At 38.8% G+C, this 14006-nt stretch overlaps 1 protein-coding gene across 1 annotated transcript in view; it reads left to right on the top strand.

Annotated features, from left to right (window-relative positions):
- Fras1 (Fraser extracellular matrix complex subunit 1) overlaps positions 1 to 14006 on the top strand; it is a 272346-nt gene that overhangs the window by 159633 nt on the left and 98707 nt on the right. The window contains exons 33-37 of the mRNA XM_090343975.1: positions 850 to 987; positions 3489 to 3521; positions 6208 to 6339; positions 7564 to 7689; positions 10484 to 10731. Of these exons, the coding sequence (XP_090200101.1) occupies positions 850 to 987; positions 3489 to 3521; positions 6208 to 6339; positions 7564 to 7689; positions 10484 to 10731 (677 nt within the window). The remainder of the gene's footprint in view (positions 1 to 849; positions 988 to 3488; positions 3522 to 6207; positions 6340 to 7563; positions 7690 to 10483; positions 10732 to 14006) is intronic.

Below are 14006 nucleotides of genomic sequence, written 5' to 3'. Positions count from 1 at the left end.
AGTTCTGCTTCCACCTTTGAGACTGCTCACCCAAGATCAACTGCTGCCATTAACAAAAATCCCCAAGAAATAAAAATGTAAAAATTAAACTCAGTGACCATTTTGATAAAGACCAAAGAAATTAAAACTTGAAAAGACATTTTCTCCTTCTTTAATCTGTTCAATTCTAGCTAGTAGTTGTCTGCAGTGCCAATTCTTTCAAACCAACAGGCTGGGCTGTCTTTCTGCAAAATGGCTGTCAGTCACTCAGCCTCTCAGAAAGTGAATTAGTTCTACGCCAAGCCCCACATGTGCCCTCCTTCTAAAGAGTGAGTAAAACATGGAAGATAAACATAGCATCAGTCTAGTGCCTGTAAAATTTATGAATACAGGCAAACCTGAAGGTCACAAGATCTATGCCACCGCTGTCCAAGTTCCTCCCAGAGTCTGAGGCAATTCTAAAGCCAATAGAGAACGCTGAGAAAAAGATCTCTTTATGGCCTACTCAGAAGGCTAGTCCATGAGAATGCCTCAAGGACCATGACCAAATTGCAGCTCAGTTGTGAGGGTATGTAGTCATGGCACTGTGTCCGTAACTTATGGAATTATGTGCTCGAAACTGCATCAGGAACACTGGTTCTTTTGATACCATGGATATGTACTATGAATCCTGGTCAAAGGAAATTTGATCTGAAATACAGAGTTGTTCTTTCCTTGAATATTTGCAGAACAGGAAAAGGAACAACCAGAGAGCAATTGTTTCTGGACGATATATCTCCCATCTGCCACCCAGACAGGCTTTTGTGGCTCTGGCCATCTTGTCAGTGTGGCAGTTACTGTGGATGCTCATTCCAATCTCTTCCTCCCTAGGTATCATAGAGCACAGGGACCAGCCTCACTCTCCTATCCAGTATTTCACACAGGAAGATGTCAATCAGGGCAAAATCCTGTACCGCCCACCCCCTGCGGCCCCCCACCTCCAGGAGATTATGGCCTTCTCCTTCGCTGGTAATGAATTCTCTTATCTGCTTCAAGATACATAACTTGCTGTCTGTGGATCTTCGTGGGGAGCTCGCAACCTATCAGGCAGCATGTGGCGTGGGCTCAGCTTCATTTTTTTTATCCCTCATTAATTCATGCACAAAGGTACACTTTTAGTAAACTGATATTTTGTAGCTCCTATGTGACAGACACTCAAGTAGGTCTTGGAGATAGAGAGGTAAGAAAAGAGGGGCACAGACTCTTTTCTTAGCCTGTGTGGAGATCTAGGGATGGAGTTGAGTAGACTGAATCCCAGTAATGAATGATTATTTGAAGACTGAGAGAAGAGCCCTGTAAAAGAGGAAAAAATTTAATGACAGAATTAGAATGACAAGACAGATGCTGGCTGAGGGCTTCATGGATGATGCCTAGAGAAGAGTTGGCAGAGAGTGATGGTAGAAACAAATGAAGCTAAGAGTACCTGTTGCCTCTTCAGAAGGAAGGAAGAGCATTCCTGAAGGAAGGGCATATGTCCTCTGAGCAGAGGCTGTGGAATAAAGAGTGATGTTCTGGGGCTTGAAGGAGAATCAGTGTGGCTGGGTTTGGTGACTCAAGCTGTTAATCCTAGCTACTCAGAAGCCTGAGATACAAGGATCCTGGTTCCAGGCCAGCCTGACAAGGAAAGTCCATGTGACTCATATCTCCAAGTTACCAGGAAAAAAAAACAAAAGCAACTGGAAATAGAAATGTTGCTCCAGTAGTAGAGTGCCAACCTTGATAGAAGAAGTTAAGGGACTGTGCCCTGAACTGAAGCGCCAGGAGGAAGGGAGAGCAAGATGGAAGGAAGGGACAGAGGGAGGGAGGGAGGCAAAAGAAGTTAGCATGAAAGAAAGCGAAAAGGAGAGAAAATACTTAGTATGTATATCATACGAAAGGTGCAAACTGGCGGAGATGAACCTGTTTCCTGAAAACCTATTCAGATTTGGGTCTTTATCCCAACAACAAGGGGAACCAGGTGGAAGGTTGAGAGTGCCATCAGTGGCTTTCTTCAGGAACTCTTTGACTGTCGTAATGGACAGGGACTTAGCAAGAAGGCCAGAACAGATAGGCACAAAGTGAGGTGAGCAGAGTCCAACAGGGAGGGAAGCTTCCTGAACTTCAGCAAATATTACCTGTGGGGATGAGAAGATTAGTGACCTTCTGGGATTTATACCAGGATTTGACATAGACAGATATTTGTTTTTAAGACTGAGGTAAGGTGATTACATGTTTTCATAAAATCAGTGCACTAAATTAGGATAGCCTTAAAAACGGACCATCCTATCTTTTGTACAGATCCACTAATCAAAGAAGCATGAGTTGTGAGTCCCTACCCCTAACAATAGTTATGCCTTGAGATGATTCTAAAAATCATAGAGCCCATTTCTTTACAATCTTGAAGATGTGTGCAGCACAGCACATGATGAATACATGGTGTTATTTTTATAAAGTAGATGTATTTATATTGAGCAGCTGTCTTTTTGTGATGGTGGGTGGCTGGTGATGTTTTTCCTATTTGGGCACTTCTAATTGACATAATATTTGTACATATTTATGGAGATAATATTATACATGCATACTAAGTATAATAATTTATTAGGGAGATTAGTAAGAGGCCTCAAAGAAGTACAGCTGATGTTCTCTTGTGGTAAATTTAATATGGGTTAAATAATTAGAGGGTTTTTTAAATTATGGTAAACATATAAAGTATTTGCCATTACTTAATAGAAGTTCAATCGTCCAGAATGGGGAACCATTCAATTAGATTGAAAATCGCTAAGAGTTTGTACAGGCTACTTCTCTGTGGAGTACCCCTAGTGTTTAGTAACTGGGTGACTAATAGCCCATGAAAATGTTCATGGTTCCCTGTCCCCTACTTTAGGAGACCTACTTTACAAGAAACTCAGGATAGCCAAGGATTAGAGGAAAGGAAAACATATCAACTGTGATTGCAGTAATTTCCAAATTTGCTATACTTATCTTAGTTCCTAGAGTCTCTACAAAAAAAAAAAGAAAAAAAAAAGCAGAGCCCTGTTCTGTATAATCTACAAGATAAATGCCACAAGATAAATCTCTCACACTGTTACAGTGTGTAAATCAGTGTCCCAGATATCACTCAATTCTACAATAGAATTGACCCTCCTAGAGTACTGTCAGTGATATACAGCATCACCCACATATGCCAATTTGTAGGATTTTATGCCCTGATAAAATGGGACCTGAATGAATGAATCTATTATAAATCACTCTAACGGCTCTGAGAGAAAATTATTCTGCTATGTAGTTCGTTTTGCTATTTGAAATTAATGCTTGCATCATTAAGTTCAACATAACATTAGCAGATGATCTATTGATCTTTCCTTCAATCAGAATAATTTGGAATAAAACATCTTTTACTTTCCTAACCTTCGTCCCATGTTTTGTGCTTTCTCTATATGCCACAGATTCCAAAATATTTCTTAAATTGACTTTCTCTTTTACTCTGCTAGGTCTCCCAGAATCTGTGAAATTCTACTTCACAGGTAAAGACTTTAATTCCAGTTTTATTAGAATGGAATGTTTTCTTCCTTTGTGTACTTGTTGTTTTTGCCCCTTCATTGTTACAGTAAGGTATTTTCTAAAGTGTATTAAAACTCATATGACCTTTCTTCCAAAACAGATTTCTTCTAAAATAACCACATGGTTAAATAGTAATTGCTTAATTTTATACTCAAAAATAATCAAAGATGCTAAAAATTAATGTTATTTGGAAGTGGTGCTGTGGCTCAAGGCAGCCTTGAGCTGAAGAGCTCAGGGACAACACCCAGGCACAGAGTTCAAGTCCCACGACCAATAAAAATAAATAAAGGGATAACAAAAATTAACATTATTTAAGCCATTGTTCAGTTTACTTTAGTATTTGTTTAAAAGAAATAAGAGTGTTAATATCTTAGACTCAATCCAGACAGCCTGAAGTTCAGCTTGCTAGGGGAGAGTTTGTCATCTTCCTTCAATCTGAATTCATCATTCATCAAAAGAGATAGAAATAATAATAATAGTAGCAGTGGTAGTGGTAGTAGTAAAACTTCCAGAACAATGATAGTTATATAATCACCCCTGTGTTTTACTCAGCTAATGAACAGGGGCTATACTTAGTCTTTTTCTAAAAAAATAATTATCTTTAGGGGCCAGGAATTTGGCCTAGGGGTAATAGTGCTTGCCTAGCCCACATGAAGACCAGGTTCCATTCCTTGGATGTACATATAAAAAAAAAAAAAGTAGTGCTGTGACGCAAGTGGTAGAGCACTAGGCCTTGAGAAAGCCCAAGGACAGTGCTCAGGCCCTAAGTTCAATTCAAGCCTTCAGACTAGCAAAAAAAAATTAAAACTAATTATCTTCAAACTGCTATACCGAGGGTTTTCAATTCTACATGACAGTTTGTAAGAACAATGTATATTGATCAGTGTCATCCCTTCTATCATTCTCTTCATCTCTCCTGCCCCACTTATCTTCTCAGTTTACCTGGTTCCATTTTCACATAGGTACATTGAATATTATAACTACATAAGCCAACCCTTTCTCTATTTGTCTCTTCTCTTTCACCTCGACCTCACACCTCTACAGTTTATAGTCCAACTTTCTGGTATTTTTGTTTAACTGTAGGTTTGTTGTTCAAAGGAGTTATACCATCCAAATCCTCTCTTGCATGTACCATGCTTTAGCTGATATGTTTATGTATAGGGACTTCATCTTAAGTAGAGCCAATTACTGAATGCATTGACACCAGGGAGAGAATTCCTATAATCCAGAGTGTGAGTTGAAAACTACACAGAATTTGTCAGACCTCAAGTTGAGTTCACACTGCAATAGAAGCCGAGTGCCAGTTGAGACAACATACAAACAATTTAAGCTAGACTAACAATAAATAAATTGAATCTTTAGTTAGGATTGATGATTCTATTGGAAATAACCTTCCATGTATCCTTTTATGTAGCTTATGTAAGAAGAAATCTTGATGGGACAGAAAATTTTTCAGAGCTAAAAATCATACTTGAATCATAGGTAACTTCAGTATTATTTCAATGCTGATATGAACCCAGTGTCCAGCCCGTTGGTAGTGACAGGCCACAGAGTAATTTATATCATCAGTAATAATGTAAAACAATTCAATTAATATTGTCTTATTGTCTTCTAAGGATAGATATTATTTTCAGTATTGTCAAGCTTAGGATAGATACTATTGCCAAGAATAAATAACCTATCTAGGCTTCTTAACACTGGTGTGAAAAGCAGACTAAGGATTTTAACCTAAGCCATTGACTCCAAATATGGGGTGTTTAAATATGTTTTTGACATGAAAAACATGTGGAATCATAGTAAGCCACAACTTTTACCTGAGTAGGTAGAAGTTAACAGTCAACTTCTCCAGGATATGTTTAGCCTCCTACACAGAAAAGAGGAATGGGTCTTAAACACACTTTAAATTATCTTGTTTTCTGCCCAAAAGTTCTGGGTTTTGTTGCTGTTATTGTTGTTGATGATGATGATGATGAAGTTCAACTTTTGGAGTCTAGTAACAAAGGCAGCCATCTCCTTTAGGAGACTTGTGGAGGCGGGGGGGATTGTAAATTGGCAAATAATGAACGAAAGCAGCAACAAGCCCAAACCCTGACATTAAGCCATCGAAAGAAGGAGAAAAGCTCATTTTAGTTAATCAGTGAAGATGAGAAAGAAGGCTGATGTTCCTGACTTGACTGGCTTCAAGACAAGCACAGATGCTCTGGGGAGCAGTTCTGAGCAAGGAACACACACAAGGCAAATGATACCCACAGGAGGCTTTTAACCCAAAGAGGTAGTTTGGCTTTCTCATAAGAATCGGAATCATTGCCTAAAGAGAAGGCTATCATGTAATGGCTATCATTTTGATGGTAAATTCTTATGCTTGTTTGCAAAACACTGAATGTACCTGGTATATTTTTCTAGGTATGTAATATGCACTGGAAAATAGCTTTCTTCAATGGAATAACAAAGCTGTGCTTTGGTCACATTAAACAGCTGTGTGATAGGCCCATAGCTCTTTGAGTTTTAAATCCTATCCTCCCTTCTTTGTAAAATAAAAATGTGAAAGTTATCCCACACATCTCTGTATTTGTGGGAACAGCCTGGAGAGGACCAGACTACCAGTTGGTTTATATTTATGTACATGCGTGTGTGTGTTTTCCTTCCTAGTTTCTGATGGACAGCACACAAGTCCAGAGATGGCCCTCACCATCCATTTACTTCCCACTGATCAGGAGCCACCAGCGTTTCAAGTCACAAGTCCCATGCTTAAGGTCAATCCAGGAGGCCGCACTTCAGTAGGTGAGATATGGGCCCATACAAGAATCATGACTCTGGGAATGGTCCCATAGTTTAGCAGTAATTCTTTTTGCAAACTTCTTGATCGCGGCCCAAAAGCAGCGATCTCCTTTCCAGAAATGTGGGCATTCTTATTCAAATAGAAGCAGCACAGGCAGACGGAAGTAAACTCTTCCAAGGCCAACCTTGTGATGGAATGCAACACAGAATTTATTTTCCACTCTGCAGGAGTTTGATTTGTTGTCTTCACTGAAATATAAGGTAACAGAGCAGAGAGGAGAATGAAGGGGAGCAGATTGCAATGACCGCTTTTGTTTTCTGTTTAGAAAGTAGAGAGAAATAGGAGAAATGACAAATCACAATAACCTTTTGAAGATTTGGTCCAGTTACTCTGTTTATGACTTTACATACTTCTTAGGATGAACACTCTTTAGAAGTTTATTTCTTCTTTCACCAAGGACATTTTACTGGCAAATAGTGGACTGGTGATTTTTTGTGAGATGTACTCTGTGGATCCTTATGTGGTTTCTATGGATGGGGTTTTGCCAAAAAATTAATTTGGGGGGCTGAAATGGTCCATGGCTATAATCTTAGCTTTGCAGGAAATGGAGTTAGGAAAAAAAAATACTCTGAGGTCAGCCCAGGCGAAAAACATGAAACTGAAAAATTTTAGAGAAAAAAAGGGCTGTAGGTGTACCTCAAATGATAGAGCACTCACTGTGTGCCAGGCCTTGAGTTTAATTTCCAGTACTATCAAAAGAAAATTACCAAGCATATTAACAAATGTCATTTTTGTTCTACTCACCACTTTCTCGTCGTCCCCAGTAGCCATCATTCAACATGGCTGTTCTGGTAGATTCAGGAAAATGTGAAGAGAAGGAATAATTAAAAGCAAAATCAGTTTATGGAAGTATTTTCTGGAAGAAATGCTGCCTCAGCAGTTAAGGACTGACCTATTTCTGCCTTTCTTCTGTGGATGAAAAAAAAAGTGTTCTGAATTCAGAACTACCTAGTATTAAGTGAAGTTTTTGAGAAAACCTGTTTGTGGTTTGTGGACTGGCTATGTTATCAACTTTTACTGTTTTAGTTCACTAGAATTAAATAGTATTTTTTGATAACATTACACACAAACTGGCCTCCAGCGCGGCCTGTGGTGGTATTCATATTTGCAGAGTATACAGCTGATGCTTCCTTATTCTGTCTTACCATACTTTCTTCTTGCTGCAGGTCTGCAAATGGTAGCAAGAGATGCTGAGACAGCCCTTCAAGAACTCTTCTTTGAACTTCAGAAACCTCCAAAGCATGGTGTGCTGGTTAAGTACACAGCTGAGGCCAACACTCCCATGGCTGCAGGTAGAGGAACTCTGTGTGCTTGATCTGCTTAGGGACTGCTTTTCCTCTACAGTCAGTTTTAGGTGAAATGTCTTTGCAGGATTTGAGGAGGGACTTCCTTTGGTGCTTTTGTCTGTTGGTTTAATTTGACAGTTCTGCCTGTACCCACTTCCCACCCTTCACATACCCCTAGTGCCATCCTGAAAACTGTGAAGCTGCTTCCCGAAATGGTACATGAAGGCTGGTTTCTGAAGCTTGAATAGATGCCTTTATGGCATCTCTACAAGAACTATCCATTTCAGTTTCCCTATTGCTTTTTCCTACAGATTAATTTGTATGTCTTCGTTTATCAGGTGAATCTTTATAGTCTTTTTTTTTTTTTTTGTGGATCATGAACTTGGTCTGGGCACTGTCCCAGAGCTCTTCAGGTCAAGGCTACCGCCCTACCCTTGAGGCAAGCCCCACTTCCTTCCCATTTTCTAGAGGACAATTGGAGCTAAGATTGTGCCCAGATTGGCCTTGAGCCTTGATCCTCAGATCTCAACCTCCTGAGTAGCTATGGCACCCCATCTTTATTATCCTTTTTGCGTTATGGCTCAGCTAATGTTGTACTTTGTGTCTCCATTAAAAAAAAAGATAATGTGTTAAAAAGATAAGAGATTGTTGACGTATTTAAGTCAGATAATAGTGTGATAATATGACCAGTTTTTTTTTTCCACTCCTGGGGCTTGAATTCAGGGCCTGAGCACTGTCCTTGGGCTTTCTCAAGGCTAGAGCCCTGCCACTTGAGCCACAAGCACCACTTCCAGCTTTTTCTATGTATGTGGTACCAAGGAACCAAACCCTGGTCTTTGTGCATGCTAGGTAAGCACTCTACCACTATGCCAAACTAGACCAGCTTTTTTTTTTTGTCTGTACTCTTTATTTTTTTCTTCCTTTATTTTTATTGTAATTAATAGAAGGGTTACATGATATTTGCCAGATAGAAGGTGCATTAATTCACATACATTGATACCCTTTTGCATGGACCTGCCAGCTTCACGGACAATCCAGCAATTTGTGAGTACTTCCTAGATCAGCTTTTTAAAACAGTATTTATAATAGGCTTTTTATAATGATTTTAGATAGATAGTTTCAGAAGTACAGAAGAGCAAAAAGAATACAACATAATCTAGTTTTTTAACTGCAAAGCTTGTATATCAATATGAATTTTATTCCTTCAAACATCGTCTCCCAGGAATGCCATATGTTATGGCAATAACAATCCGAAGTTTCCCACAACTTTGACATGGTTTCTTTTAGAGATGTAGTAATATGTTCTTTTGAATTTCCTCAATGGAGCAAATCTTTGTCCTTAAAGGCAGATTGAATTCTTAAGAGCATTTTATTGGCTTTTGGGAGTCCAAAGGTAGACTTTTTTAAATGTACTGAAGAATTGTTATTAGAATAGTTTTTGAAGAATCCTAAGGGACCGATTTTAAAGGTATAACGGTCATTGCTCTGTTTCTTTAATACTACATTCAACCTATATTTATGTAGTTAATGTGCAAGATCTAACGATGTTTGTACTTAGTTTTATTATCTTGCTTTGAACATGAGCCCCTAACACTAGTAAAACAAAATAACAAAATATTGAAAAAGAAGGATGAGGATGAATATAGAAATTTCTCTTATCTAGTACCAGTTGTTAACAGCAAATAATCCTTTAGGACGGCTTGTTGTTCAACTGAGTTCTATAGAATGATTAAGGCCCATGGCAGTAGAGGCACTTGTCATAATGACATTTCTGTGACAAAAAATGTTGGAGAAATTCTAATATTCTAATATTCTAATCATTCTTAAATTTGAAAACATAAGTTTAAATTGTTCCTTCTTATTTCCCTAAACTTGTGTAAACTTCAAACTTTTTCCAAAATATACATTCACATTCATCTACTATGAATTAGTACTCTCAATAATACAGCTCAAGTTTCTAACTCAAAGGATAGTTTCCTTCCTTCCTTCCTCCCTCCCTCCCTCCCTCCCTCCCTCCCTCCCTCCCTTCCTTCCTTCCTTCCTTCCTTCCTTCCTTCCTTCCTTCCTTTCTGCCTGCCTGCCTTCCTTCCTTTCCTCCCTCCTTCCCTTCTTCCCTCCCTCCCTCTCTCCTTCCCTCCCTCCTTCTTGCCTTCCTTCCTTCCTTCCATCTTTCTCCCTCTCTCCCCCTGCCCTTTCCTCTCTTCCCCTGCCATTACTTATCCTAATGATCAAAACTTGGACCATATGCTTAGTAAACAGGTGTTCTACTAGTAACAACGCAGTCCTCAAGTACATTTTTCAATTCTTAATTGAATAAAAACCTTACACCTCCAATTACAATGAATGAAGACTTCTTGTAAGTCATAAAGAACAACGTATTTTGAGATTAAAAAAACTACCAATATTAGATTCCAGAAGTGCTAAAGAATGGAGGCTTATTCATTGTTTTTCTTTCTTAATTCCAAGAGAAATTAAGGAGTGTAATGGAGGCAGATTTTAGTTCAGTAAGGTTTACAACCTTCAAAATAAAAATAAATTAGAAGACTCTTCAGAGGAATGTACTACCTTCTTAAACAGGTTCTTACCTTGAAAAGTGTAGAAAGACAGACTGACCCACCCTTTTTCAAGGGTGATGTAAAGGAAAGCCTGTATTGGGTAGGCAATTGGACTAATTAAGTCATGAGTTCCAGGGTTTATAATTCTGTATGCACTTTGAAACCCTGAGGACAAAGGCGCTGTATAAATGAAAAGTGTTATTCCAAGAGGTAATTGGCTTTGCAATTTGTTTTCTTCTTTGAAGGTGACACGTTTACATATGATGATATTGAGAAAAATGTTCTGCAGTACATTCACGATGGCTCCTCTGCTCAGGAGGACAGCATGGAGATCTCAGTCACAGACGGCCTCACCGTGATGACGTCAGAAGTGAGAGTCCAGGTGTCCCTGCCTGAGGACCAAGGGCCTAAGCTGGCTGCTGGTTCCTCTCTGAACATTACTGTGGCTAGTCAAAGCACAGTCGTAATTACCAGGTCACATCTTGCTTATGTGGTAAGCCCTTGCATTTCATTCTTATTTCTCCAGGGTATCTTCTGACTAGGCTGACTGAAAAAGTTGTCCAAGGGGCCTGGAGGTGTTGCTCAATAGTGTCACACTAGCCTAATGTTAAAGCATGAGTCCCAATGCTTCAGCTCAAAACTCCCAGTACCACCAAAATTAAATAAATAAATGAGAGGGGGAGAGAGAGATAGAGATATTGTGAGAGGATTAGAGGGAAGGAAAGAAGGAAACAAGGAAGGAAGGAAGGAAGGAAGGAAGGAAGGAAGGAAGGAAGGAAGGACCACCAAGCAAGGCTGGGTATTTGAGACTGCAGGTATATGATCATAAGAGTATTTTTCTGAAAACAGCATTCAGGAAGACTAGTTCTCCTGCTGAGGAACAGTTTTACTGGATTGTTTTCTTGGCTTCAATTGTTAGAAGGAGTTACACTGTGTCTCCTGGCTGTCCCCAGTGTCACAGAGGTAAACACATAAATTTATACAGTGCTGATGAAGACACAGAAAATAGGGGTTGGTAACTGTCAATAGGTAGGAGTGGAAATAATGCCATGGTCAGAACAGCTCAATTCCATTGTTTAAGTGCCACCCATAGTATTTCAAATAGGAATTTTAGGGAAAGAGCATTTTAGAAGAATGTACCTGGGTCATTGACTAATAGGTGACAGTTGTGTTTTGGCTCCGATTAGAAAAAGCCCATGTTTCACCAGCTTTGGCCTCCACCATTCTAGAGTCTTTTCTGACCAAATAAAAGGCCTCGTAGATAGTGTCACTGCAGATTTCTTAGACAGGTTCACTGACTAATCTCCCATATCTTGCCCCAAAAGAAACAGTATAGCTAGAGGCCAATGGAGATTTAAGGACTCTGGAGTTCCCCTATGTCTGGGCCTAACTTGATGGTCCTGGTAATTAACCTCATCTTCTTCCTTTGATTCTACATCTGGGACTAAGGATAATGAGGATAATTAATCTTATTTTGCAGTACTGTGTACTGTAAAGAAATAGATACATTTTCTGTAAACATAATGAGTTGTTTCATAAAGCCTTAAAAGGAAGAATGATTGAATAGTAATCATTCTTACTACTGAGTGTTTCTTTTACTAGTCTTAAAATTTTAATGAATGGTCTGATCTTTTCCCTCATTTTCTTTCTTTCCCCTTCCCTCCTTCCCTCCTTCCCTCCTTCCCTCCTTCCCTCCTTCCTTCCTTCCCTCCTTCCTTCCTTCCTTCCTTCCTTCCTTCCTTCCTTCCTTCCTTCCTTCCTTCCGTCTCTCTTCTTCCTCCTCCTCCTCTTCTTCTCCTCTTCATCCTCCTCCCCCTCCTCCTCCTCCTCCTTTTTCTTCTCACTATAGGGTTTTAAGTAATCCCTCTCTGGGCGAAGGAATCATTATAAAATCTAGTACTAAATAGTAGCATGATAGGGTAAATGTTGACCTGGGAAAACTTGATTTTTCACAGATTTTTTTTCCCTTTAAATTGCCTTTTCTTAAACAATGTGCATTCCGCATTGACTGTTGATTCTTCCTGTGGGTCTACTATAGTGTTAGACCAGCTTTGAATTTTTAAATTGATACATTATTTTGTAATCATTGGTTATGATCTTTTAATCCTATCAAACTCATAAATTTATGAATTCATAAAAATGTATGAACTCAAAGTCAATCAATAGATCACCAAAGCTTGAAAAATGTTTAACAGACCAAAAATAGCATTCCAGATACACTTCCTGCCCATTAACTGCACATTATAATCTGCATATCAAGATACAAGCTCATTGACAACTGAATATCTATTGTCAAAACTAATTAAATGTGAATTTAACCACAGGAGCAGAATGACCTCAAAGAACTCTTCTAGCATATGTTCTTAAAGATTAGACTAAGTTATATGCAACCTTTCTGTCCATGTCACAGAGGAATTTTATACTTAGTGTCATGAAAAGCATTTTCCACAAATACTGAAGTTTTCAGTGAATATCCGGGAGGTTGGAAAAGCCATCTGATATGCTAGTTGTGGCCTGGGCAGAGTGGAAAGAGATAGGAGCACAAAGCATCAAAGACTGTGATATGTTGGAAGAGACAAAAGGGGAAAATGGGATGCTATATAATTTACTTTCTAATGGCTTTTTTATAGACCCGATTTACTATGCATTGCATGTAAACCGGTAAAGGAGGCAGAGTATGGGTTTCTGAGTTAGAACTAACGAGTTTTATTTGATTCTCACCACTTTTTAGCATAGTGACCACTGGCAAATTGGTAACTACCCTAGGCCTCACTTTCTCAGCTGTAATAGGATTATAAGATCAATCTTTAAAAGCTAATATATGTATAATAATATTACATACCACGTATCCAGGACCAGATACTAACAAAAGATGTGTAACTTCTAAGTGAATTGCAACTATATGGAAAATCTCAAAGAATATCTTCCGGGTACTGTGGCTTATGCCTATAATCCTAGCTACTTGGGAGGCCAAAATCTGAGGATTTTGCTTCAAAGCCAACCAAAGCAGAAGAATCTGTAAGACTCACATCTCCAATTAACCACTAAAAAGCCAGAAGTGGAGGTGTGGCTCAAGTGATAGAGCACCAGACTTGAGAAAAAAAAAAAGCGACAGTGGCCAGTTTCTGAGATCAAGCTGCATTACTGGTGCACACACCTGCATATATACCGCATGCATGAGCATTGCCCCCACACATACATGCACACAATATCTTGATAAAATACTAGAAATAAAAGGAGAATTTTCCAAGAACTCGTCTATAAGGCCAACCAACAGTAATAATATTGCTATATACCAACTGAAAAGTAACTAGTAAATATTTCAAAACGGATGCTACCATTTAAAATGGCACTGAATGTACGTGTGTGTGTGTGTGTGTGTGTTCATACTGGAACTTGAACTTAAGACCTTGGCACTTTCCTTTACCTGTTGCTCTACCACTTAACCCACAACCCTTTTGTGGAACTACTTAAAGATAACAAAATCATAGTAAAATAGCCTTGAACGAAACCTAATAAAAACCAGTCTGTTCTCAAAAAAGATGATAGCACTTAAGAGACATTTAAGAATCACTAAATAAATTAAGAAATATACTATACTCACCCATAGAAATATAGGAAATACCAATTCTCCTACAAAATAACCATGTAGTTCAATTCAATTTCAGTCAAATCACCAGTGGATAAGCTGATTCTGCAAAGGGTTAATATTCTGAACAGGGATATGAGAAGAGCAAGGAATCTTGTCCTAAAAGGTATCAAGATTTA

This window comes from Megascapheus bottae, chromosome 13 (genome assembly GCF_031878675.1).
Source record: "Megascapheus bottae isolate mThoBot1 chromosome 13, mThoBot2.hap1, whole genome shotgun sequence".
NCBI classification, from domain to species: Eukaryota; Metazoa; Chordata; class Mammalia; order Rodentia; family Geomyidae; genus Megascapheus; species Megascapheus bottae.
Note: the sequence above shows the minus strand (reverse complement) of the source record. Positions and strands in the feature narration are given on the sequence as shown.